This window comes from Crocodylus porosus, unplaced genomic scaffold (assembly GCF_001723895.1).
Source record: "Crocodylus porosus isolate Cpor-Errol unplaced genomic scaffold, CroPor_comp1, whole genome shotgun sequence".
NCBI lineage: Eukaryota > Metazoa > Chordata > Crocodylia > Crocodylidae > Crocodylus > Crocodylus porosus.
Window position 1 is genome coordinate 98,671,384 of NW_017728906.1, and position 26,872 is coordinate 98,698,255.

Here is a 26,872-nt window from a genome sequence, read left to right on the forward strand (position 1 = left end):
GCTAGTTTCCCAAAAACTAGCTCACCCCATTCTCGTTAAAAAATTAGATGACTGTGGCGTCGATGCCTACACAGTCAGATGGGTCACAAATCGGCTGGAGGGCTGCACCCAGACAGTGGTGGTGGGCAGGTCTTTTTCAGCTTAGAGGGATGTGGGCAGTGGGGTTCTGCAGGGCTTGGTCCTCAGGCCCGCACTGTTCAACATCTTCATCAGTGACTTGGACAAGGGGATGAAAAGCACCCTGTTCAAATTCATGGATGACACTAAGATGTGGGGAGAAGTGGGCACACTGCAGGAGAGGAACAGGCTACAGCTAGATCTAGACAGGTTACAGGGGTGGGCAGATGAGAACAGGATGGGATTCAATACTGACAAGTGCAAGGGGCTGCACCTGGGGAATAAGAACCCGCACCATACCTACAGGCTGGGGAACTCTCTTCTCATCAGCACAGAGGCCGAAAAGGATCTTGGAATCACTGTTGATTCCAAAATGAACATGGGCCGCCAATGTGGCGATGCAATCAGGAAGGCCAACCACACCCTGTCATGCATCCATAGATGCATCACGAGGACGTCCAAGGAAGTGATCATCCCCCTCTGTGCGGCACTGGTCAGGCCACAGCTGGAGTACTGCGCCTAGTTCTGGGTGCCGCACTTCAGGAGGGATGTGGGCAGCATGGAGAGGGTCCAGAGGAGGGCCACCCGCATGATCGGGGGCAGCAAAGCAGGCCCTATGAGCAGAGGCTACAGGACCTGAACCTGTTCAGCCTCCACAAGAGAAGGCTGAGAGGGGATCTGGTGGCTATCTACAAACTGGCTAAGGGGGACCAACAGGCTATGGAGGAGTCCCTGTTCCCCCGAGCATTACCAGGAGTAACGAGGAACAACAGCCATAAATTGACGGAGAGTAGATTCAGGCTAGATATCAGGAGGCGCTACTTCACAGTCAGGGTGGCTAGGATCTGGAACCAACTTCCAAGAGAAGCGGTGCTTGCTTCTACCCTCGGGGTCTTCAGAAAGAGGCTAGAAAATCACCTAGCCCGGGTCGTTTGTTCCCAGCATCCTTTCCTGCCCATGGCAAGGGGTTGGACTTGATGATCTGCTCAGGTCCCTTTGAACCCTACCAGTTATGAAGCTATGAAACTATAAATAGTACTTTGGATGAGGCTTTTTCTCTAGTAGGGCACAGTAGTTTCAGCAGCTCACTAGAAAGTTCCACAGGTGTAAACACAAGCCTTGCTCTGGGATTTTTCCAGATGTGGTATTAGCCATTTTTACACTCTGATATACCATTGGCTATAGAAACTGGTATGTTTCAACATGCTAGTGCATGGGCCTCTAGGCTGGGGATTATCTCTGACCACAGTCTGTTTTGGTAAGTATGGCTATTTAAATGGTTTCCCCTATTAATTCTGTGGCAATTGGTATTCCTTGAGATAGGAATAATAATCAGGTATAACAATATTTGATTTTTTGTTTACATATATCACAGACCTATTGAAATTCTCAACAGTTTAGACTGTATAGAAGCAAAAGTAATATAATTTTAGATAGAACCATACCAAAAATAGGAAATCACTGACTGACAGTGCATAGTACTCATTCCTATCCTTAGGACTATATCCCTTCAAACCAGCCATCAGAGGAATCAGGCAGAATAGATGAACCTGCAGCAAGATCTGAATATCATCAAATCTGGACTTTGGTTGACTAAGAAGGGCAAAAGTACCAGAGCCAAGAGCCCCAAATAAAAAGGCAATGTTCCCAACCCAAATTTACAGCAGGTAGGAGAGAAAATGTAACAAACACCAGACAGGAGATGGAATGGGAGGGTCTGAATAAAAATTACAAGAAATGAAATTTGAAAGGGTTAGACACAAATTTTAAAAGCAAGGTACAACAACTTCATTGTATGGAGAAAGCCTAAAAATTGATGAAGGGATATGAACTGTAGAATGACATATGTGACCTGACAACAGATACTAAAGTTGGTCATAAATTACATGTAATCACCCTGTGCAGATTAAATGTAGCTGCTCCAGCTTCTGAATACTGTTCACCTCTAATCCTTCTTAAACATAGATGGAGCATTACATGTTATTTACTGCCCAGTAGTCTATACTGCATACTTCACTGTCCAAAAACCTATATAGATATTTATAGAAGATTCACATAGCAGCTTTTATCCTGGGATTGCTCATATTTTTAATGTGTAAATGTGTCAGACACTGAGGGTATGGTGCATGTTACAGATGAGCAAGAATGAGACATAGGGAAGTAAATGATTTGTCAAAATATGCCCTTTATGAGCGCCAAGCTTCCTTTTCCAACCAACAGACTACGCTTCACCAGAAATTACAAGCAGAACCGTAATACATCATTTTATCATACCCTGGAGGGTCAATATATGGGTTTAGATCAGTCAAACCACTGAAAGCACAAGAGTACATAGTCAATATTCAATACTACACATATTCAACATTTTTTAATAATTTGATATTACATTTGTAATTTAAAAGTTTAAGAATGAATAAACACCTCACTTGGTTGGCTGCCTTGTTAATCATTTTTCACAAATACTAACTGTATGCAAGAAATTAAAATTGAATTGATAAGGGAATATATTTTTCTTCACTACGCAATAGGTAAAAGCTGTGACAAAGGGGCAATCATAAAGGACAGATTAGTGATAATGTTTTCAGTTTGTCACTTAACAACCTGGGCTGTACCTGCTGCCATTGCAAATAAGCTAAAATAATGGCTTTATGGTGCTAGAACTGCTGCCCTGGAATTAATTGCATAACTTAAACTTTTCCTGACACAAATAAAAACTACAGCTGATAAAATGAAACATTCTGAAATTAAACCAACACCTTCAGTAAATTGTCCCTTTCAAATATCAGTTGTTGAATTTTCAGTGCTTTAAATTTTTAATCATTTTCTGTTTTTATTCAAAGTATGTATAACAAGAGGGAAAATAATCAGCTAACTATATTATTTTTCAGCCTATAAAAAAAGAAATGCAGTTTTAAACTTTTCATAGGATCCTAAGAAAAATATTTTGGAATGGTCTTCAAAAATTTTGGAATGAATACATGAATGGAAATTTTCATGATCAAGAATCCTACATAATAAAAACCTTAAACAATGCACTTCAAAATAGGTTAGTGGGGGAAAATGTATTAGAAAAACAGGAAATTGCTGTTGAACTCAGTTACGTAGGTGTTTCCCCACTGTGACTGCTTAATGTTCAACAAATTCAACTTCTGCATTTTCTGAATGATCACTTGTGAAGCACTTCAATGGCAAATGGAGTTAAATTAAAATTATGAATGTCATCTTCTGTTAAGAAAGACAAAAAAAACCAGGCACAATTCATTTATTTCCTTTAAAAATATTTGCTTCTTTGATTTTTTTTAATGACATTTGTTTCTGTAGGGTGCTCCACCTCAGCTGCTAGAGTCTTTACTATGGTAAATCTGGTTCCAGATGTGAATGTTCTCTCTGACTGTTTATAGATTTAGCTCCTACTTCATGGCTATTGTTATCCAAACACCCTAATGTGCTTTCTAGTGCTATAGGCTGGACAAGGGTTTCATTTGAGAGAGAGCAGCACCATCTACTGTGACCTGAAAGCTTTGCTCCACATGGTAACAATACAAAGAGTAAACAAGTCTGATTACACTAAATAAATTTCAGCTGGAAATTCCTTACTGTGGTTTTTTTTATCTCCTGTGCTTCTTCCAGATCAGTTCTAACTGTGCATAGGATCTCACTTATCTGTCAAAGTACAATATTTCATACATGTCTAAGAGCTGCATCATAGAATACAACTCTAGAAAATTTAAGATGAAGGAATTATATTAATCCAACCATGCTGCAGTGACAGTTTATATTTTTAAACACAGTAATTTTAGATGACTTCGTTGGGGTCTTCTGATCCAAAGTGGGAGGGTAAAGATATGAGTTTATCTTACTCAGGGGATATTCTCTTAACACTTGTGTGAAGCAGCAGCATTAACATAGGTGTGTTGTATAGTATGTACTTCTAATAATGACGGTGCTATTGTCATCCATGTATACTTTTGATTCTTCTCTTTTTCTAGGCTGTCTACAAAGCCTGGCTCTGTTCCCAGTATTTTGAAGTCACACAGTTTCACTGCAGCAACAGAATTCCTTGCAAGCAATACTGTTTGGAGGTTCAGACAAGGTGTCCATTTATATTACCAGACAATGATGATGTCATCTATGGAGGACTATCAAGTTTCATCTGTACAGGTACAGTGCAGATTAGCACATCTCACTAGTTCTCATTCTAAACTTAACCTTGAAGAAGAGTTCAGCTTTTTTTTCCAATAGTTTTAACTAAGAGAGCCTGAAGGCATTCTTCATCAAATAATTGCCCAAAGGTTTTAATAGTTAAATCAATACTTTCAATGCTTCATTTTCTCTAGCTTATCTGTGACCTTAGTAATTAACTTTACAAAAGCACAGTTCTCATAGAAAAAATGCTTCTGACCATGTGTTATACTTAATAATTTGATTGAGAAAAGGTAATTCAGAGTTATACAATACTAAGTTATTTCAGAGAAAATTGCGATTAGAGCTGTGAAGCTGGTTTTTGCAACACCTGTTTTCCATATGCCCTTAAACAATGTGTCTACTGCACATTTAAAAATATGGCTGACCTACCTTTGTAATTTATTCATGCCCTAGTACCAACTTTTACAGGAACAGTGTTATGATAAAGTCCATGGGTTATTTCATACCTCCCTGTTGGGATCAAAGGGCTCAAAGGACCCAAAACACAACAAAGAACTCAAAAAGGTTTGCTGTTAGAGGGATTTGGAGGAATGTGCACACCCTACCTTAGGGAAGTTTGGGTTTAGATGGAACTCTGCTCTCAGCACTTCAGGACCCTCCATGAGAGACTTAGGCCCTTCCTACTCACAACGAGCATCGTTCGCCCATGATATGGTCTTGATGACCTCCCCTTGCAAATGTACGATTCATGAATGGTGTGTTTGGGAATGAATGTACTTCATTCCAGCAGTAACTTCCATGGAAGATAAACAGGATCATTCCCCAAAGGACACATCCAGGCCTTCACTTCCTATAGTCCTGCCTGAACTTCAGAGCCTGGAGGGTTTGGAATAGAAGAGCTTCTACAGGCTTTGGTGCCATGGAGCAGCTCTTTCCCAATGGGCTCTTCCCATCTGCCCAATCTGTGTCTCTTTGTCTTCAGTTACTTTATGTACGTTTTTAACAAGATTATATTACTAGAGTTACTATTGTTTTATATAGCTTACCACTTTCATCACTGAAACAATGTGTTTACCGTTTTCATTTTAGTAGCTTGACAGGAACATTTCATAAATTCTGAGATGTATCAAAAAATCAGTGGGTTGAAACAGCTAAGAATGATGGCCATGAGATCTGGATGCCTAGAAGCCAGATCTTAAAAATCAGTTCCCTCTATTTTCTGATTGTAGCACATACTGCCAAGCTTTGTTATGTACCAACTTTCATACAGACCCTATGGCTCTGGATTCTTATATTTTCTATTTTTCTTATACAGTGAAACACATTCTTCCAGACAGATTTTTTTATGCCAGCCACCTCTCTAAGAGCTCCAAGCTCTGGATCCTTCAAACTAAGCATAGTTAATATCTGTTGTTTTGTCTCTGGAAAACTAGTATTAGAATCCATAAACAAATAGTATTAATAGCTTCATCCCAGTTTTGGAAAAATCTGTATTACAATGAAGGTCTACCAGTTGGATGTGGGGAAGATATACCTAAACTTTTATTTGGATAGCAAGATACTGTAAGGAAGGATTGGGAGACTTTGCAGGTTTGAACTAAATTTATCCTATACCACCATAATGGAACAAGAGTTTTATAGATGGATGTATAAACACAGAAATATAAAAGCACCAATTTGTAAAATTGTCTTTTTGGGTAGCTCATTTCCTTAATACTTATTGATGATTATCACCCAAACTTTCAGTTAAGGTCACAAAGGGATGCAGATGCTTAGCACCCGTGAATATCAAAGTATTTTTAGATGTTGGGCTCATTTTAATAAAGTGGGAAACAGTAGTTAGACATCAAAATGCTTTTGTGGCATCTGGACCAATTGTCTAAAGTTTTCCACCAAATATTGAGGGTCCCTAAATTATAATCTTCCTATGAACATTTGATCTTAAATTGTTTGACTTCATCACATGGTGATTCTATGGCACAGTGAAGAACAGGACATGGTAATCCTATGCACTACATAGAAAACATTGTCTTTTAACTGGTAGGTTGTTTTGTAAAATCTCTGGCATAATATTTGGTACATTTTAGGAATTTGGGGAATTCTGATACCAAGTTTTTTTAAATAGTATCTGGCAGAAGAGTTAGTCTTATCCCAAGAATTCAGGAACTCCCATTTCATGAAGACAGACAATGATTGCATGGAATATGTAAGGAAAAATAGCAGTTTTGTTTTCAATTGCATTTTTGCTGCAATTTAAGATAAGGAAGCCCAAATTATAGGTAAGACATTGAGCAAGTTTGAGTTTTAAAGCACTCCTTACAATCCATCCCACAATGTAGTTTGAAAATATGTATCCACTTTTCGTTTGTCCAGCACATGCCTTTCTCAAGCCAGTCTCAAATAAATAATGATGCTTATCAACTTTTCTGAAGGTCAGGATTTTGGAGCTAGACTCACCAAACAAATTTTGACTCAACGTTGCAACACCTAACTTTTCAGTCTCCCATCTCTCATGGAAATCTGTAGCCTTGAGTTCAATATTTAGGTTTGCTATACAATGCATGGGAAGATTTACGTGTCTCAGGGTGGAATTTATAAAACCCAGCTGAGCAGGGAGCTGCTGTAGGTAGCCAGTAAAAAAGCTGAGGAGATGGTGATAGTTGGAAGGAGAGAGATTTTGCCCTGCCCATCCTAATGACAGACATATTGCTTTGGGGATACACTTATTTTTGTATTTGTTGCATTTAAGTATGTATAGTTTCCTTCTCTCATATAACTAAGGGATTAGAGCACTCACCAAGGCCTTGGGATATCTATCTTTAATTCATGCCTCTGTCTGAGAGGAAGTTTAACAATATCTTCTATGTTGTGGGATAACCACTAGACTATCAATCCATATTCTCTTCTCTGACCAGTGAATTAATTTGTATAAAGTAGAATATCTTCCCTAGGAAAGAACAGTGCCCTACCCTAAGATACTCTATTACCTGGTAGTTAAATCAACCTTGAGACAGGTGTGGATTTAAATCTAAACAAGAGGAAGGAATTCAGCCCAGGTCTCCTACGTCTAGGGTGGGGCCCCAAACCTTTCAGCTATAAAAGAAGGCTGGCTCTTTTTCCTCCCACGTTCTATTATGAGACAGTGGATGGAGGGACACCTAATGTTCAGATCACCAGGGATCCTGGTTTTCTCTGATTAAAAAAAAATCCCCATTTTTTGGTTTTAAAGAAGTAACCGCAAATCCACATTTTTCCATGTTTAAAATGATGGATATAGATATAGTGGTGTTTCGTTTTAATCACAGAAACGTGGATTTGGGGTTACTTCTTTTTTTTTTAACTGAAAACTGGGGATTTTTTTTAGTCATAGGCATGTCTCCATGGTGTATGAGCTCGGACTGAGTTAACTTGATTACCAAAAGAGGTATAGCTGCTTTAGTTCTGCCTGGGCTAGTTGTGCCCGATCCTACTATTTAGTCAATGTGGTGCACCTGCCAACATAACTGTATTGATTCCTGCATCCAGCTAAGCTATAAACAGATGTCACCAAATGAACCGGATTAGCTGTGCTGGGATGTGTCCCAGTACAGCTGATCCAGTTCATTGGGTGACACAGACATTGCCCGTTGTCCCACAAGGTCAGGCCCCTGCTGCTCTCTAGGCTTCAGTGGCCCAATCCTTTAGGACAACTGCAAACAGACCCATATCTTTGCTTGCAGACCCCTACCTGGCAAATTCCCTGCCAGGGGATTCCTAGGGTCCAAGTTTGCAAGTGGAGAACCTGGGGTTTCCCCATTTGCAGAGGTGTTCCTCAAGTCATGTCACAGCAGCATGATATTTGCCCAGGGCATTTCTGAAGCATGCCCCTGAAAATGAGAGAAGCTGGGCAGACAGTCTGGGGGCTGCATGCCTCATGAATAGGAATTCCTAGGGTACTCAGGCTCAAGCTCCTGAAGCCCCAGGAGCACCTGCTGCTCTGGGCTGCCCGTGTTCTCCTCCCATGAAGCAGGCATCCATCACAAAAAAAGCAGCATAGTTTTATACCACCAATGTCACAGCCATAAACTTTGAGCATTTGAGGTCCAACAAAGGGCATGGATGTCTGTTTGGTTGGCCTTTGCACTGCCATAAAACATCTTATGGCAATACAAAGGTGACATCTGTTTCCAGCCTTGGACATTGTGCCTGTGGTGCAAACCTTTAGGCATAGGAAATTTTACTGTAAAAATCATATGCATCAATGAGCTTACTGTATCTCCAGGGGGTTGGGTGACAAATTCAGAGGCTCTAGGCTTCTTACTCAAGTACCTCATGTGGCATTGAAGTGCCTAAACCAAACCTAAGTCACTTTGTGGGATCTATTCCCTGAACTCAGAGGCACCACCAAGACAAAAGAGCGAACTCCACAAGCAAGGATTTCTCTTATCACAAACCTGCACTCTGTTAAATTTGGCTTAAATGGGTTGAGCAACTCTCCTCGTCACAATAGTGATGGAATCTTACATGAGAAAAGACTGGAGGTTGTCTATCAAAATGTTGGATGTAACATTTATGGAGATCCTGAATCTAATTGTGTTAGTAATCAATTGTTAGAAAATTTGTTTTTCAGTATCCTCCCTCTACTATCCAGGATTTTGACTAACTGTGGCGCAGAGTTAATTAGACTAAATTTGTCCCAAGAAGAAAGGGATCCTTTTATTTATGGCATGATTTATCTATGAGATGTTCCAACCTTTTGGAGCTCCTAATTTTCTTTAATGAGGTTTCAAAAACAAGAGTTGCACAATCAACATTTCTCTTTTTCTTCTCCATGGTAAAAGGCTGCTTTCTCTATGGTCCATTAGAGATGTAGGTTATTGGAAAGATGGACTGATTGACTCCTGTGTTTAACTGCTATTGTGAAAGCCAAGAAAGTGAATAAAGTATTGGTGATTACTATTTTTATATGGTGTCAAGACAGCACATAGCACAGTATGTAAATATAAAAGTTAGATGCTGATTTCTAATTTCTAATTGTGCCTAGATAAGAAGCGATGGAGGGGATTTTACCACTGAAAGTGAATTGCTCTTGCTCTATGTTTTTACCCTTATTATCACATTATGCCAAGAGATTTGACTTGTGGTAGAGGAGGGGAGACATCTAGTGGAGGGAGACTGTGGGAAATTAGCTAATAAAAAGTTAGAATCACTGGTTTGAAACTAGAAGAAATAATATTTTTTCTCCCAATATGAGATGTATAAACACTAAACCCACATAAGGAGCAACATTGTCTAGAAACTATAATACAGGGTACTTTTCTTTCTTTTCTATAGCAGGATTTTCTAATGAAAAAAGCACAGAGGACTAGTAGGGAAAGATATGTCAGGTACTTGATTTTTCCTAGCAGAGCCTGACAATGAAAAGAGAGATATAGCACTGGCAATTCTAACTGAAAACAGTTTCTCAATCCAAAATAATTTCTCAGCTATTTTCTCACTCTACTTCCATCTGTGTGTATTTTAAACTGCTTCTCTCCATTCTCCAAAAATGATTAAGCAATGCAGTTCCTAGGTCATGAAAATGGATGGATTAGATCTTCATTTATGACTGAGAGCCCCATGTGTATGGAGCTCCAGATGCACTCTGTTCTATACTACCTGTATACTAAGCCCGTCTCCCAGCATAATTTAACATAACCTAAGGTTTGTGCTAAATTGCATGAGCTGCTCCTTCCTTCAAGGAGCCAGTATAATAGGGAAGATTCACAAGGGCCTGGGAAACCTTTTCCTCATCTACAGTGACAGCAGGGAGCAGAAGCAGCACAAAGTCTAAATACACTGGCTGTGTATTGCTGGAGCATCTTCCTACCTCAAAGTGATTTTCCCATTGTAGGTTATACTGAGTTGCACTGGGAGTAAAGTGCAAAAAAAAAATATTACTTGGAATCTCTGGGGAAGTGAGAAACCAGTTCATGACTAGAAAACCATTTTGGTAAAGAAAGGAGAAAGGGTACCTGAGTACTTTTGTGCATTAAACCCTGAAAACCATAGAGCTGTGACTCTTGAATGTTTTTAGCAATTGCAAAGAACATGGACCTTCAGAATATCTCATCTTTGTTATTCAATAACACTGAATTTGTGCTCACAATTCATACCCTCATAGTTTATAACAATAGTGATTATAGATTTGTTCCCCTTTTTAAATTCTATCTAGCTTTTTTTTTTTTTTCTGGTGCAGCTAAGATATCTTGAGTTAACCATTCCATTCACTGAAAACAGAAAGCCTTTAGGGAACCAGTGTTCTATTAAAAATGCATTAACTTAAAAAAGGTAGTACCAGCCTGTTACACTGGTACTATGAAAACCATTTAAATATCATAGAATCATAGAGAAGTAGGGCTGGGAGGGTCTTCTAGAGGTCATCTAGTCCAATCTCCTACACTATAAACACACAGGGAGGACGATTGGAAAATTCTGTATCAACAACAGATGCATGTACTGCACCCTCCCCCTTTGCCTCAGAGTGCTAGCAGGGGACTGGGGTCTGCCAACACTCCCACTCCTTGAGCAGTGAGCAGGGAAAACCCTGGGATGATGCAGCTAGGGTTCGGGTTTACACCCCTCCCTAATCAGAGTGGTCTGCTGGGGCCTGGCCACCCCCCCAGCTCAGTACTGTGCAAGGGAAGGGAGGGCTGCTTCTAGCCTGAGCCACTGTAGGCATGTGCCTGAATTTCCTCAGTCCAGAGCAAACGACTCTCCAGTTACAAGCCAGTTCAGCTTCACCAGGTTAGACTAACGTGCAAAGATTGAATCAATTTATCCTTGGCCATTAAGTCTGTGAGCTACTAAGACTCCCAAGTCTTTTTCCATAGTGCTGCCATCCAGCCAGTCACCCTTTTTATATTTGTGCTTTTGATTATTCCTTCCAAGGTGAAACACCTTACATTTGTCCACGTTGAACTTCATCATGTTAGCTCTAGCCCAGATTTCCAATGTGTTGAGATCCCTGAGAATTGTGTTTGTATCCTCCATGTTTACCATCCTGTTATTTCATGTTGTCTGCAATAGAGGCAAAGTTTTCTCTTCCCAATATGGTTGTCTTCTGTCTCTCATCATGATCTGTAAATGTGGGAAGGTTGTTGACTAAGAATATTATGAACTGACTTACACTCACATGCTTCAATGTGGAAAGATATTTAAGTAAAAGAATGTATGCATCTAGGTACTGTATAGTATTAAGAGTCTGTTAATATATAATTCTTTTCACATCTTAAATTATGCATCACTTGCTTTGTTATTCTCTATCCTATGTTCTCTTTTGGATGACATTTGTAGCATAAAAAGGCAGCAATCCATCAGTACTCGCCAGGCAGAAGATTCACCTATGTAAGAGAACTCCCTGCTGAAGCAGCTGCACTGCTGCTGGGCCTTGTGACTCTGAGCCTTGTGACTTCTAAGCCTTGTGGCATTGGCAGTAGTAGTGGCATACCATCATTATTGTGGGTGGGACAAAGATCAACATGGAAGAGATATGTCAGAGTTCAGCTATGTAACACAAGGTATCCAGTATTATAAAGCTTAGGACCCCAAGCTAGTCATGTTATTTGCAACTACCTGGAAGAGTTTTAATTAATGTTAAAACTGGAGTTTGTCCTCAGGGTAAAGGAGACAAAGCTAAATCTAACCTCTCCTGACCTGAGCAGAGTTCTGACACATAATTTAGTTTACTATGTATCAGCTGTTACAATCCTTGGTAAGACATTTATTTCACTGATCAGTGCAGAATGGCACTTCCTTGGAGACCCATTTTCAGACTGAAGAAAAGGAAGTGGCTGCCGTATATAAAATCATCACCAGGAGAGTTGAGGGGATTTGGATCATCTCCAAAATGAAATGACAAAAGATATTAACAGAAAGAATCAGAAAGTACATTTCTTGGATTCAAAGTTGGATAGGGGCTTGAGGCTATATCAGAGCTGGAAGTTTACGTTTGTATTTGACACCACAAAAACTTCATAAATTGTTCAGACACAATTTTACAAATAAGTTAATAAATGAGGAAAATGCAAACTATGGTCATGAATCTTCTCAGCCTGAGGAGAACAGATAACTTAGGTCTCCCACTTCCTGGGAATGGCTATCATCCATAGGCTGTTATGCAAAAAGGTGCATGTTACCACATGACTATGGTGCCAATTCTGAGTTAAAGTGACCATAGGTGCTGTGTGCTTTGCTGAACTCAATGATTTCAGTGCTTACTGGGAAATTTAAACAAGGGTATGCAATGGCTAAGACAGTATCAATCAGCTAAATTGTTTATTTTCTTATATTCCCCCTTGGTAGTCTTATCATAGAAGTAGGGTCAAAAGCGACCCTGTAGATCTTCAAGTCCAACCCCCTGCCTGGGCAGGAGAAAAAACTGGGCTCAAAAAAAAAGTCTTGAGATTGAAGGATTTCTTCTAGGGAGTGCCATTCCCCACTGGTAGTTTTGAGTTTAGAAGATTTCTTTGAGAGGTACCATAATACAGTAAGTGTAGTATCTCCAGTTGCAAATAAATAATTCCCCAGCCATAATGACTAAGTGTCAGTCCCACTGGTATCCCTGAACCTACAAAGCAAAAGGGATGGATAGGTTGCTTATTAGGGGTGTACAAAGCTTTGGTCGATGATTCGATTCAGAGAAGACTTGGCCCTACTCAGAGGCTGAATCACTGAATCCAAATTGAATCAGGAGGAAAAAAACCCTCTGAATTGATTTGGAACCTCCAGATCAATTTGGAAAAGATTTGGAAAGAGATTCCAAGATTCAGAAGGCAGTCTTTCAGGGGAACAGAAACTGAGAAGAGGGAGGGAGAGTCAGGGGGGAAGACTGACACCTGTAGCTGGCTGGTGACTGTAATCTTTCCCTGAGTCCCCTTCCAATCACAGTGCTCTGGGGGAGGGATACAGAAACATCATATAAGCCTCTGTCTGCAGCCTTTCTGTGCCTTTTGTAACCTGTTTCTGCCAGAGCAACAGCAGCTAAAAGGTGCTGGACTGGCTTGGCTTCCTACCTAGACAGTCTCTTGCTAGTTACTGTTCTTGGAAAGGATTGGATACAGCTTAGTAACTAGAATCCCTCTACTTATCCCTATCCAATCCATTTCTTTCAACTTATTCTTCCCCCAAAAACCTATTTGTTCTCTGTTTTTTCCCCCCCTACACTTTTAAAAATAAAGTTGTGTTTTCTCTGGCAGTGTGATCCATCATTATGCAGGAAAGCACATACATTACACACATACATAGAGGAGAAGAAGATGACATATTCTATAGTTACACATACATACAGTACACAACACAAAAAAAGAAGTCAGACAGACACATACATCAGAGAAAAAGAAGAGATATTATTTTAGTTACACACACAACAGTGAACACAACACAGAAGAAGTCAGACACAGTCATACATCAGAGAAGAAGAAGAAGAAGAGATATTACAGCTGCACACACACACAGACACATTTCCCAGCACAGGAAAGATTAATATAAAATGTGCTGGAAAGGCAGGTGCCAGGTCTTCTGGCAGGGGAAGGAGAGGGGCTAGAGGGGGTAGGGGAAGAGATAGAGCTGTAAGTTCCACACCCCTCCCCCAAAACACAGACACATCCTCTTTCCTCGTAGCCATGAGTCTTCTGCTGTCAGTGGGAGTAAGGAGGTGGGAGCAGTACCTGTTCCTGAACCTGTACCACCTCCCCTAACTCCACAAATAGACACCAGCAACAGGATGACAGTCTCCTCCACTCCAATTTCATCTCCCAGTGTTAGCCTCCCAATGCCAGAGGAGGAGCTGGATCTGGAACCAGGGGACCTGAGCACCCTAGCTAAAGAAATTTTGGGGACTGAGGTGTAATCTGATTTTGTGCTCCACCCCCTTCAAAATTCCTCTAGAGGCAGGTCTCCTTATCCAGAAGGCACCTCAGAGAAGGTTGTGGGGGCAGGTGGCTCAGCTTCCCCTCTTGTTATGCCTCTGCCTGCTGGGGAAGACGATAAAGCAGGATCCACACCCTCAACCCAGAAGCAGGGTGGGTAGTGTAGTGTGAGATCATCTGGAGGTGGCAGATGATCCCAAGTATGCTATCCAGTGGCATTGATGAAGGTAGATCAGCTGGAGCAAGAAGGTGAAACACTTCACCACCATGGCGATGCTGCTGCATCTCAGGAGGCAGCACCCCCTTGCCCTTGCTCCTCCTCAGCCTGGTACAAGTGGGAGTGTGCCCAAAGGGAAGTCCCCCTGTCACTCAAAAGCCCCTATCCCCATGAAACAGAGGCAGACCACCCTGGAGCGGTGGGGGGAAGTTGCAGACAAATTGGGGTACATTCCAAAGGTGAGCGAGGTCACCCAGAGCATCAGGGAGATGTTTGCTCTGGATAGCCAGCCCTTCTTAGTTGAGCGACCAGGGTTCAGGCAGCTCATGGCACTCATGGCCCCATCCAACCAAATGCCTGCATGCACCACCTTTAGCAGGACAGTGGTGCCCTCGCTTTATGAGACATGCAGGGAGTACTTGAGGGAGAAGTTGCACAAGGCAGGGCCACAGGTAGCCTTGCACTTCACCTCAGACATCCAGAGCATCCAGGGTGGAGATCACGCCTACCTCTCCCTCACAGGGCACTGGTGCGATCAGTCAGGCCTTCGGTGGGCTCTCCTTCAAGCTGAAGTGATAGATGAGTCCCACATGGCAAGAGATATCATGGTGGCCATAAACTGCATATTGCAGGGGTGGCTCATTCATAGTCACCAACAACAGTGGTGTGTTCATGGTCACTGACAATGGAGCCAATATGGTCAATGCAGTCTGTGGTGCCAACTTTGTTCACATTCGCTGTGTGGCACACAAGTTCCACCTCATAGTCAGGGACACCCTGGAGGGGGACTGGGCTGCCAGTGATGGTGCCATCACTACCACCCACCTCATTTCAAAATGCAGGAAGGTTATGGGCTACTTTCACCACAGCATCAAGGGGGGCAAGAGACTGCGGGAGAAACAGACAGAGCTGAGCTCCTACAGCACAAAATCATGCAGGATATGGAGACTCAGTGGAACTCCACATACCTGATGTTTGAGAGGCTGGTGAAGCTACAGAAGGACATCCATGAGATGGCCTTGCTCAGGGAGATTGGGATCAGTGGCTCCCTTAACAAAGCGGAGTGGGATACCATCTTCCAGATCTTGGTGGTCCTCAAGCTGTTCCTAGAGGCCACCAAGACCCTCAGTGCTGCTGATGCCCTCCTTACCTAAGTGATCCCTGTAATGAGGGAACTTGAGAACCAAATGAAGAAGTTCCAGGGGATCAATGTTCCTGGCTGGGGCAAGCTGCTGTCACCAGAGGTGCAAGCACTGGTGAGGTGGCTGAAGGAGAGCATCAGGAAATGGCTGGATCCATTGCACTGTAGTACAATCCACATGCTGGCAGGCATGTGCAACCTGAGGGTGAAGGGGAGCATGTGCACTGGCAGCACCAAAACCCTCAATCACTGGACGGAGGTGCTGGTGAACATAGTCAGGGAGGCAGAAGGGCAGAGGTGAAGGGATGTGGAAGAGGGGGATCCATTTTTCTGTGCTAGCACTCCCAGCACCAGCCAGTGTCCTCCACCCCAGCCACTGCCAATGTGGGCCAAGGGCATGGCTTCAATGTTGGGATCCAGACACACCAGGCCCAAGCCTTCAGCATGTAGCATGGAGGCTTCAGTGGCTACCTATCTTGCTGAGGACATGGAGCTGCTGGACTACAACCTCTTGGCTTATTGGGCAACCCACAGCCAGATGTGGCAAGATCTGGTCAGAGTTGCCCTGGAACACCTGTCCTGTCCACCAACTAGTGTTCCAAGTGAGAGGGTATTCAGCATTGCTGGAGATGTTGTGACACCCCACCACACCTCCTTGGATCCTGGTTTGGTGGAGCAGCTGGTGTTCCTGAAGGTGAATCTCCCACTGTTGGGATTGCCCAATCTCCATCTGTAGACAGAGTGAGTTCCACCCTCCTTACTCCATCTGCACCTATTTCCTTTTTTAAAAAAATACTTTATGCCCCTATCCCCATAGTTATGCTCTCAGAGCTGGAGGTGGCACTTACTGCATCACCAGCCAGCAGGGGAAGAACATCTCACCACTGAGTTCCCATGCAAAGACAAACTTGAAGGTATGAGCTTGGGCTACGGGGAAGGAGGAGGCCTCAGGTCCTGGGTATGACCACTAAAACTGCACTCTGCCAGGGTGAGACCATTGATGGCACAGCAGCCCCAGGAAATGCCAGGACCGACGATCCCCCTGGTGAAAAGTGGGTAGGAAGTGCCATAACCTTCAGCCAGCACACACATGCACACAGTCCTGGCTGACAGGCCTGAGGCTTGCTGGTTGCAGTAGAGTTGTGAGGCTCCAGGTGAGTTCAGCTTAGTTGCCTGGGATGCCAGCTTTCGATGACTGGCTTCCTTGCCTGCTTTGCATGCCAGCCTCTAGCTTCTTTACTATTTCTTCCATCCAGGAAGAATACACACACATACCAACTAGATGTTTCCTCAGCCTGATGAAGGGTTTTTCAACCTGAAAGCTTGCTAAGAAGAATTGTTCCAACTATTCCCTAAAACCCTTGTCCTTAGACCAACAAAGCTACAACCTACACCCCTTAACACACACAAGTGACACAAGTTTTGTTTTCAGCAGTTTGAGGTGCAGCTTCATAGAAACCCAGGCACCACTCTGCCTGAAACCTGGCAGGCCTCCCTCATGCCTGCACAAGGGGCTATGTAGGTGGCAAGACTGGTGCTAATGAGGGTGGCCATTTAATGCCCTGCTCTCAGAGTTGGAGACAGAAGTTTCGTTTCTCACCAGCCAGCAGGGGAAAAATATCTCCCTGCTGAGCTCTCATGCCAGGAAGAACTTGGAGGTATAAGGTCTGGGGCTATATGGGGATGAAGAGGCCACACATCATCCTGGGCACGACCTAAAACTGTCCCCTGCCAGGGTAGGGAGGCCTGTATGGGACTGCTGGCAGCACAGCAGCCCCAGGAAATGCCAGGACCACACAAACCTCCTTGGTGAAAGGCGGGTAGAGCAGGAGGCACCATTACCTCCAGCCACCACACAGTCCTGGCTGGGGAAAGCCCAGACCTATAAAATCTTTGAGAGGCCTGAGGCTTACTGTTTGCCATAGTGTTGTGAGGGTGAGAACAGGGGCTACCATCCCTGAAAATTTCACCCCCAGTGCCTTAACACATACACAAAGTCACATATGTCACGAGTTTTACTTGTCAGCAGCCTAAGGTGCAGTTTCCCAGAAACCCCTGCACCTATCTCCTTGAAATTTAGCGGCCTTCATGCCATCACAAGGAGCTACCATCCCTGCAAATTTTATCTGAATGAGCCAAAAACTGACAATGTTATAGGTATTTCAGTGATTCACCATTATAGTCTATGGCCAAATCTCTCCAAATCAGCGCCAAATCTTCTGAAGCAGATTTGGCTAAATTGATTCGGGACAGTGATCCGAATCTCCAAATTAAGTCACTGTCCACTGAATCAGCCGAATCTGAATCTGAATCGAATAATTCCCTATCCGCACAGGCCTATTGCTTATGTGTGTATCCCATTTACCCTTTCTACCATATATTTAACAGCAGTTAATACCTTCCACCAAAGACCATGCATAGGCAGATTCAGGGTTTACTAAAAACGGGTGCAGAATATGGTCCCTCATATCATGGGATGATGGGGGGCAAGGCATGACTGGAACCACCTGGTCAGCAGGGGACATTGGGGAGCCACACAGGCACATCAAGTGTGGGGATAGACCATGGGCAGATCCAGGATTGCAGTTATGGGGGTGAAGCTTCATGTACATTGAAGATAGCTCATTTTACATGTGTCATACAGCTGAAGGGGATGTTGCTGGAGCCCCTCAGTGTTGTCTTGGATGCCAGGGATCTCTCAGCAGCTCCTGCTGGAGCTCCACGTGGGCTGTGAGTTCTGAGATCACTAGCACAGGCTCTGGTCATGGTCTCTGCTTTCAAGCTCTCGAGCCTACTGCTCTTGAACCTACTCTTGCTCTCCATCTTCCACTCTCCCTTGCTGAACAGGACAAGCAGCAGCAGTGCAGAGCCTGCAGAGCTGAGTGTAAGCAGGGGCTGTGCTTTGCTGGCTGCTCTTCCCCTCCTTTCCTCTGCTGGTGAATTCAAGAGTTGGGGGAGGAGGAAGGGGAAGAATGATAAGTAGCATCTCTCTGGAGCTGCTTGAAAGCAGGTACTCTAGATAAACCCCATGCTGACCAGCAGTGAGCTCATAGAGCTCACAGTACATATGGAGCTCCTGCACTGAAGAGCCAGTAACCTCTCATTGCACATACAGGGCACAGCCAAAGGGGGCAAAGGGAAGCAGATATGTTGCCACACCACCCTTGTATCTGTTACAACTACTCAGAAGAGGCACATAGGAAAAATCCCCAAATCCCACAGCTTGATTTGGGTTAGAATCTGGCTATATACTCTTCCTATTTTTCAGCACAGAGCATAATCAAAAGAGAGAAAAAAGTGATGAAAATTAGTTTATTGTGTAGCTGTATGGGCCAGCTCCTCATCAGATATAAGTCACCATCCCTCCATTGGCATGACAGTGTTTAACACCAGCAGAGAGAAACTGCCCCCCTCTGTTTTTGTATAAAAATGGTGTAAATATTCCAGGGAACATCAATACATTTTTCTCCCTCTACTCAGAAAGAAAATTTACCCCAGAGACAACTGCTTGAACCAGCCTGCCAGACTCCAACAAGCAGTAGCAAAATAAAATTAAACAACAACAAACCTTCATCAAGCTTATAATTTGAATGCAGACTTAAGTGGGAAATTGACTTTTAAAAGAACTAAACAACAACTTTGCCAGTTTAAAAATAATCTGTCTGAATAAAGGCTAACTTGTTTTTTAAAATCTTGTTCTACAGTTCATTCTATTACATTTTATGTTATGAACCATGAAAAATGTATAGCTAAGCAGAAGCAACATCATGTACCACAGACATAACAATTTAGAAATTTAGAAAACCATCTGGATAAGATCAAAGAAAGTTGGTTTCCAGACCAACCCTTATGAAAGCACTGAGAGCTGGTCACAGCTTTTTTCCCATTCTCTCCCCTTACTTGTTAGGAAAATGCTAATATTGAAGTCACCAGGCTAAAATGATAGAGGTGTGTACAGCAGCTATTTAAGCCTATCAATTTAAATGTTGATTTGAGGCACAGATGCTCTCTGCAATAGCTTAATTTAAATGTAAGTGACCAGCACCAGTGATGGTGCTAAAAATGTTTTTGGTTTTATTGTGGAAAGAGATTTTCAAATTTCAGTTGGATCTTTGTTGTTTCATGTTAATGTTTTCCTCTTTAAATGATTTCCTGAATTACTTATTTAGACTCTACAGTCTAATATTTTACCGAGAAACTCCAGTTATACAACCGTTTTTCATCTCAGTGAGCTCCTTTTTAGTAGTTAACAGTGTAGTCACTGAGAATAATTCTGAAAATGGGTGCTCACCAGCATAAACACTGAATAATAAGGACTCATCCATGCTTAATAAAACTTCAGACATTCTCCTTTTTATGAAGAATTAACAGAGGGAAATTGTTCACCCACTACTTGCTAGCCATAGCTAGGGCCCAATAACATAGAACTTATACATGAAACACCCAGAGTCTTGGGGGTTTATTTATAGATTTAATTAAGATCTGTAGTTCCAAGAGTTCTTTACTTTATCTTCTTGTATTTCCCAGAAATTCCTCAGAGAAGGAAATGTCATGCACAATGCTGCTACTGTCCAAGGCAGATATATCACTCTGAATGTATCAATGGAGGAGGCATTATTTGCTTCATACTTCACAGCAAAGTTGAACAAACAAAATTCTTAGCGCACTTCATTCTAATGATCTCTTATTTTTGGATGTATCTTCTTCAGGAAGAAAACATTTTGTCTTCGTCTTGGGATAAATTGGAAATCTTAAAGAGGAGTCCCAGTATAGGGCTAGACAGAAAATGTTGTTTCCAAGATTTCTGTTTAATTGCATCTCAGTTTCCAAAACATTCACAAGTAAACTTGTGATAGCCTAATCAAGATGAATGCCCACAACTCCCTTTGAAGTTAGTTGCAAAATCAAACAATGTAGAAAAGATGGCATGCAACTTTAAATTTTCTATGTGAACATGTCTTTATGTTGTTGTTGATACCCCACTAACTCCATGAAATTTACTGTGCTCAGTAATTCCTTTTTGCTTCAGTTAAACTGAGTACAGGAGACCCTCACCATTCATGGGGGATATGTTCTTGTATCCCCGGCGAATGGCGAAATCCATGAATAAGGCACTGCGTTCATCAACACCATCTGTGTTCATGAACACAGTGCCCCCAGCAGCAGGGGGTGTGTGTGGAGCATAGCTGTGCTGGCAACAGTGGGAGCATGGTGGCGGGTGCCTGGTGGCGGTGGCAGGAGCCTGGCGGCAGCAAGCACAAAACTCCTGCAGAGCTCCTTTAAGTGTATTTAAGATGTGGGTTAAGCATTCATGAATATTTGAAACTGTGAATGTTGAACCCATAAATAGTGATGGTTTCCTGTATGTTTAATTTATCCCAGTATAGTCTTGATACTCAAATGTGCAAACGTAATTCTGGCACCAGCAATGATAACAGTATCCTCACTAAAATGTAGTGGACTGCTAAAACTGTAATGTGGCATTTGAAAGTGGGAGGTTATAGCTTAGGGTTTTGCATGAGTACTTTAGAGGAAGTTCTATATTCAGGCTGTCCACAGGCCCTGAAGTGAGAAGTTGTCAGTATATGTCCACAGGCCCTGAAGTGAGAAGTTGTCAGTATACGTGCCAGAACTGCAGTTTGGGTACAACTCTAGAACCTGCTCAACTCCCCCACTTCTGTCTCCTCGCTCACTGATGAATATGGGGTCTTCAGGTACCAATAGTGACTAAAATCAGCAGCAAGGGAACGGGGCAAGTGGTGAGGGGAAAGCCAAGGTATTCACATTTGGGTTCTGGAGCCACACCAATGTAGCAACTCTGAAAGTCATGCAGATAAGCTGGTACCCTACTACTGGAGGTGGGTTATTCAGTCCATGAGAAGCTCCTTAGTCTGGATCCAGGCCATCTACAGACATTCAGTTTCTGCCCTCCCAGTAGAAACCAACAGTGTATAAATGTTCAAAAAAGTGTTTCACAAGAAAAGTAACCTGGGTATAACCAGAGTTAAACCACTCCTGGGAAGATAGTGAATGTGTGTACCTCCTCCCTTCTGGAGAAGCCACAGCATAATTCTCCAGAATCCCAGGGTGCTTTGTTACCAACCCTTCCCAAGGAGACAGTGTGTTGCTTGGGCTGAACTCTACTGCTCCAGCTGAGAAAGGAGCAGAACATGCCCCCTTCATAATTATCACATTGTGCTGCAGGGAGACACACAATGACCCTGAGCAATCTAGGTCAGCTAATCGTGTGTGTCCTGTGCACTGCTGCCATCTATATCCAGACAGACTGAGGGAACCTGCAGAGCATTCTGACATGTGTATGCAGGGGAGCCATGGCTGCACAGCATCAGAATTGCAAGTTCTCTGCTCTTCAGGGGCTCAGCACTCAAATATCTGGACAAGTTTTTCTCAGTTTGGCATCTCTGGCCAAGTTTTTCTACCAGGAGAACAAACCCAGGAGAATTCTACCAGGTCATTTGAATGTATGAATGCAACCCTAGCCTGAAACACCAAATGAGTTGGACTCTGTAGGAATGATATTGAATTCCAACAAACATCTCTATTCTATTAAAACAAATACTTCCTGTATGTTCATCAGGCTGAGACCCCTTACTAGTGAATGTTAGGAGTTATCTGGGGTTAGGTGACAAGGAAAAGGCAGTAAATGCTGAGTGAGAAGCATGTAAACTGTGCAGCCGGGGAAGTATTTTTGAAAAATGGAAGTATATTATGTTAGTTCCTAAAAGATTTATCAGCTTCTCTTAGTGAAAATATAAAATCTTACAAGGAATAAGGCAAATAAACATTTTCTGTTCTGTTTTTCAATTACATATATAATTAGACTGGAAGTGTCATGGTTTTTCACCTATGTGTAACCTTTTTAAATTGTATCAAGTGTCAATGTTTCATTACAAGAAGCCAAAAGTTCTTCTTATAGCCCCTCCCCCCCAAAACGATGTTTAATTGTTTTACTACAAAACTTAAAGGCTATGTTATTCATGCAGTCTACAATTGTCATGTATGTAGTAGTTTTGGAATAATATAATATTTTTATTAAATATAAAATTGTAAATTTAGAGACTACCTGTAAATTCAGTTGCTAATGGAGGCACAGAGGAAATTTAATTTTGTTGTAAGAAAAAAGCTCAATGACGTCTTAACTACAGAGCTGCTACCAATTTATCTATAATTTAGTAGTGCACAGCAAATAATCAAATGTTTTTTGATTGCTAACTTGTATATATAGCCTTTGATTTCAAAGGAAGTCTGCTTTTTCATATAACAAGAAAGGCAGGAAATATAGTTGGAGCAGTAAGCAAGCTGCAGTGGGATCAAAGAATTAATAATATTTGGTGTCTTTTCAATTACAGCTCATAGTTTGAGCTACTGAAGTTACAGAAGAGTTTGTGTAATTATCTGCCTTTTAAGGTATTTCCCATACAGAAGCAGTTACTATGCTTTAAAAAATGTAATAAACTATATGCCATAGAAAATATAACGATAATAGAGGGACTGTTCTATACTATTTGAAATAACCAGCACAAACATGATCCCAAATAGTGTATTACCTACTGAAACTGAAACATAGGTGGCCCCTTTTCCTCTGCAGATGTCTATCACCCTCTAGTCATGTTTTCTTGTTCAGCTGCAGTGAATATTCTGAGCATGACATACAAACATGTGGCAGACCACTTTAACCTTCCTGGACATTACACCGTTGCCCTGAATAGCTGTTTGACAAAAAAATTTAAAAACCAAGTGCTTTTGGTACCCAGCAACGCTTTACCAGAAAAGGAATTGAATCAGGTTGAATAGCTCTCCAGTGTCTGTATAATTTGGTTGCTTCAGCAGAGCTTTTTGGTGCTTTTGTCTAACAGTTGATTGAACCAGGTTTTAGATAAAGTGCCAAAAAGCCCTGCTGAACTGTGTGAGCTATACAGATGCTGGGGGAGCCAGGTCAAACTGATGCAGTTCCTCTTCTGGTCATGCAGTGTGCTTGGTTCAGAGGCGTGTTGAAGTAAAGCATTTTTTTCCATGTCTGTAAGCACCCCCAGTGGGTTACTGCTTGTTTTTCTCTCTTCTACTCATCTTGCCTCTCTCAGCAATGCCTTCTCTTCCCCCTGCCCTTCTCCACCTCTTGTATTCTAATCACTCCTTTCTGTTCAGAAGCTCTGCTTCCTGCAGTTCCTACATAGCATCTGATTAATTAAACTACTTCTTAAGAAAGCTTATGAATCTCTGATTTATGTGGTGCAAGGTCTTTAAGGTGCAAATGTACCTTGCCATCTGCCTGACTTCAGGCTAACATAGCTAATTGTCATTCTGGGCACATATAGTTATGCACCTTGTAAGTCAGTGCATAACTTAAAACATGAAATAAAATGTTTTCATGATGGTATGGGAGAATGAACAGTTCTTAAATGTGGGTACTCAAAGGTAGGCATCAGACAGCCAGAAAACTGGTCTGAGTATTGTGGAACAGCTCCTTGGTATAAGTACTGCAAGGAATCCAGCAGCCTCTTTTAGTCTTCAAACACCATTCACAGAAGCTTTAAAATGCAAAAGGATGGAATAAAAAAGAAAATCCTTTTCTTTAAATCATGGACAGTTTATATAGTAATGCCAGTTCAGAGCCTCAGCAGATGACACATATATACCAGTGTAACAGATACCTATTTTGTACACCTATGTAACTTACACTAGAATCTAGAGCAAGCCGGTAATCTGCTCTCCCAGAGTGGCTAGCTGCACTGTTAGGCACTATTACTGCTGCACAAGTTGATAGTGTGAGAGAATGCGGGCCTTGAGCAAATTTCTACCCCAATTTACTGTAGTCTGAAGACAGGCAATGCGGGTGTGAGGATGGGGGCATGGGAGTCTAAAGGAGCACAGGGATAAACAAGTTTCTGAGCCAGAGAAAGATCCAGACCAGGCTGCACAAGAAGGCTAAGACCAGATAGTCCAAGTCAAAGTCCTAGTCAGCAAGGAATATCCATGTCAATAGTCCAGGCAGTGTCAGAAGTCAAAAGCCAGGAAATTCAAAATACAAACGGGGAAGGAGAGCTGCAAGGTTTGAAATATTAAGGAACTAATGCGAAGTGAAGGGACTGGACTTATATAGTAAGCCCAGCCAATGCCGTACCTAGATTCCTGGTGGCCCTGGGTGAACTTTTAGTATCAGGCCCCTCTTCGCCACTCTGTGGCAGTTTTTTGCTGCAGAAGTCTTTATCATAGCTGTGGTATTGGTGTCTTTATATAGCTCACTGTCAGTTGATAACATTGCCAGTCCCATATGTGCGCAATATTAAAACAATTTTTTGCTATTGTAATGTATTTTTGTTCATTTTTTTTCATTGTTGGACTCCTTTTCTGTGTAGGCCCCAGGCAGCTGCCCAGTTCATTCATGCCTGTGTTCAGATCTGAACCTAGCCTACCCTGCAGCCAATGAGCGTGACCCCTGAAGTTAGTGCTGCTTTGAAGCCAGGTGCTCCTGCCAAGAGTGCAGATTCTCTATAATCCTTTCAGATGTAATTTTGCACTAGATTGGGTGACATTATCCTGGTGTGGGGTTTCCATCGTCTGTCTAATTCTTTTTTACCCTTATGCAAGGCTGATTATATCAATAGCATAAGTAAGGAGGCAGGCAACTATGGCACTAGCTCCAGGGGTACTGATTTAAGGGGCATAGTAAAATAGCAGTTATTGCCAGTGTTCTGGGCACTACACCACCAATGACAGCCTGACTGTAGCTTCTGCCCTGTGCCCCATTGTCACCCAAGACACAGAATTGTCCAGTTACACCTCTAATTTACACTGGTGTAAGCCTGCCATCTTTTTAGGTCCCAAAATACAAAAATAAAATACAGCAGTCTGGGTTTCATCTATGTTTTGCCTGTAAACTGAGTAAACTTTGCTGTTTAATTGCAGATCAGTACAATGGACAATGATGAAAAGGCTCAGTTTTATCTTATTTTATGCGATACAGCTTTCCTTTGTGCCGGGTATTAATAAAATACAAGCAATACATGATTTGGGCCTAAGATCCTTAAAGATACACCTATACCTCCCCTTTACCAGTCTGGGCAGCTACTGTGTAATTGTTAGTATATTTCAACTACAGACAGATAAAAATGACAGGCCTTTTTCTAGAAAAGAGTTCAGTTTGCAATGAATAGAAATCTTCTATTCTTATTAAAAAGCCTTGTCCAAAAATTTTAGTACAGCTTTAGGTTACTTTTTGCAATATGTATAACTTTCATAGTGTGAATTTATGATGCTATGTTGAACTGTATTTTATTTATAAAGACCATATTTCCTTAATTTACCAGTTTAAGGAAGGATTTGGGGCCATTATTTAAACTTACTGCTTTTGCAATTCCAATTCCAAATCATGTTCTCTGTAAAACACATTTATGGGAAAAAATTAATACATTGTTTCATTACTGACCCAAAATATAACAACTTGTATAGCATTTAAATTGTTGCGCAGTGTAGAAATAGATATTCCAAAATTCAGGAAGGAATTTTACCCCATGGTTAAATTGGTATGGACTGTGGAGGGTTTTGCCATCCTGTATAGCATGGTATATAAACAACTTCCTAGGATCTGTTAAGAATACAATCAAAAAATATAGAACAGCAGGACATTGGCTGCCATGTATCCCCTGCTTTACCTGTGGCAGGTTACAGTGTTATGTCTTGTGTTACATTAGAGCTGACCATGTAGCTTTGCTAAGAAGTAAGACAATGGATTTGTATAGGATGTTTTGGATAAGGATGACCCTGCTTCAGGCAGGGGATAGGACTAGATGACCTGGAAGTCCCTTCCAACCTTACTTCCTTATTATTCAAATTACATAATCATGTAAGGTTCATTACTGCTATACAATTCAAATAGTAAGAAAATAGAGAATTGCCTGATGGCTTGCTATTTACCTGGATTTTAGACACAGTGCTGCACCAACAAAGTTTGGCACCTGGGGGAAAAACCCACAGTGGCAGCACGCCCTTGCCCTGTGCACAAATCTGGGGGGCACATGCCCCCTGCCATGCTTGCCTGGGAGTGTATGCAGTGGTAGGACCTGCCCTCCCCCCATCCCCATGCCCCCCCAAACAACCCACTCATGGCTCCATCCTGTGCACTGCCCTGGCTGGGCAGCCCCTTTTGGCATCCCTTTACTGTCCCAGGGCAGTCACCTCTGTGAGAGGCCAGCAGGAGAGATCACGCTTAGGGGCAACCAACATTTGTTCATTCGAGGCAAGTCCTGTCAGACCAAACTGGTGGCCTTCTATGATGAGGTCACAAAATCTTTGGATGCAGGTGTCGCAGTGGACATAGTCTTTCTAGACTTTAGGAAGGCCTTC

The 26,872-nt window shown here is 42.2% G+C and overlaps 1 protein-coding gene across 1 annotated transcript in view; it reads left to right on the forward strand.

Moving 5' to 3' along the window:
• Positions 1 to 26,872, forward strand: part of FAM155A (family with sequence similarity 155 member A) — an 805,264-nt gene that overhangs the window by 773,053 nt on the left and 5,339 nt on the right. Inside the window, exon 2 of the mRNA XM_019529675.1 lies at positions 4,107 to 4,278. Coding sequence (XP_019385220.1) covers positions 4,107 to 4,278 — 172 coding nt within the window. The remainder of the gene's footprint in view (positions 1 to 4,106; positions 4,279 to 26,872) is intronic.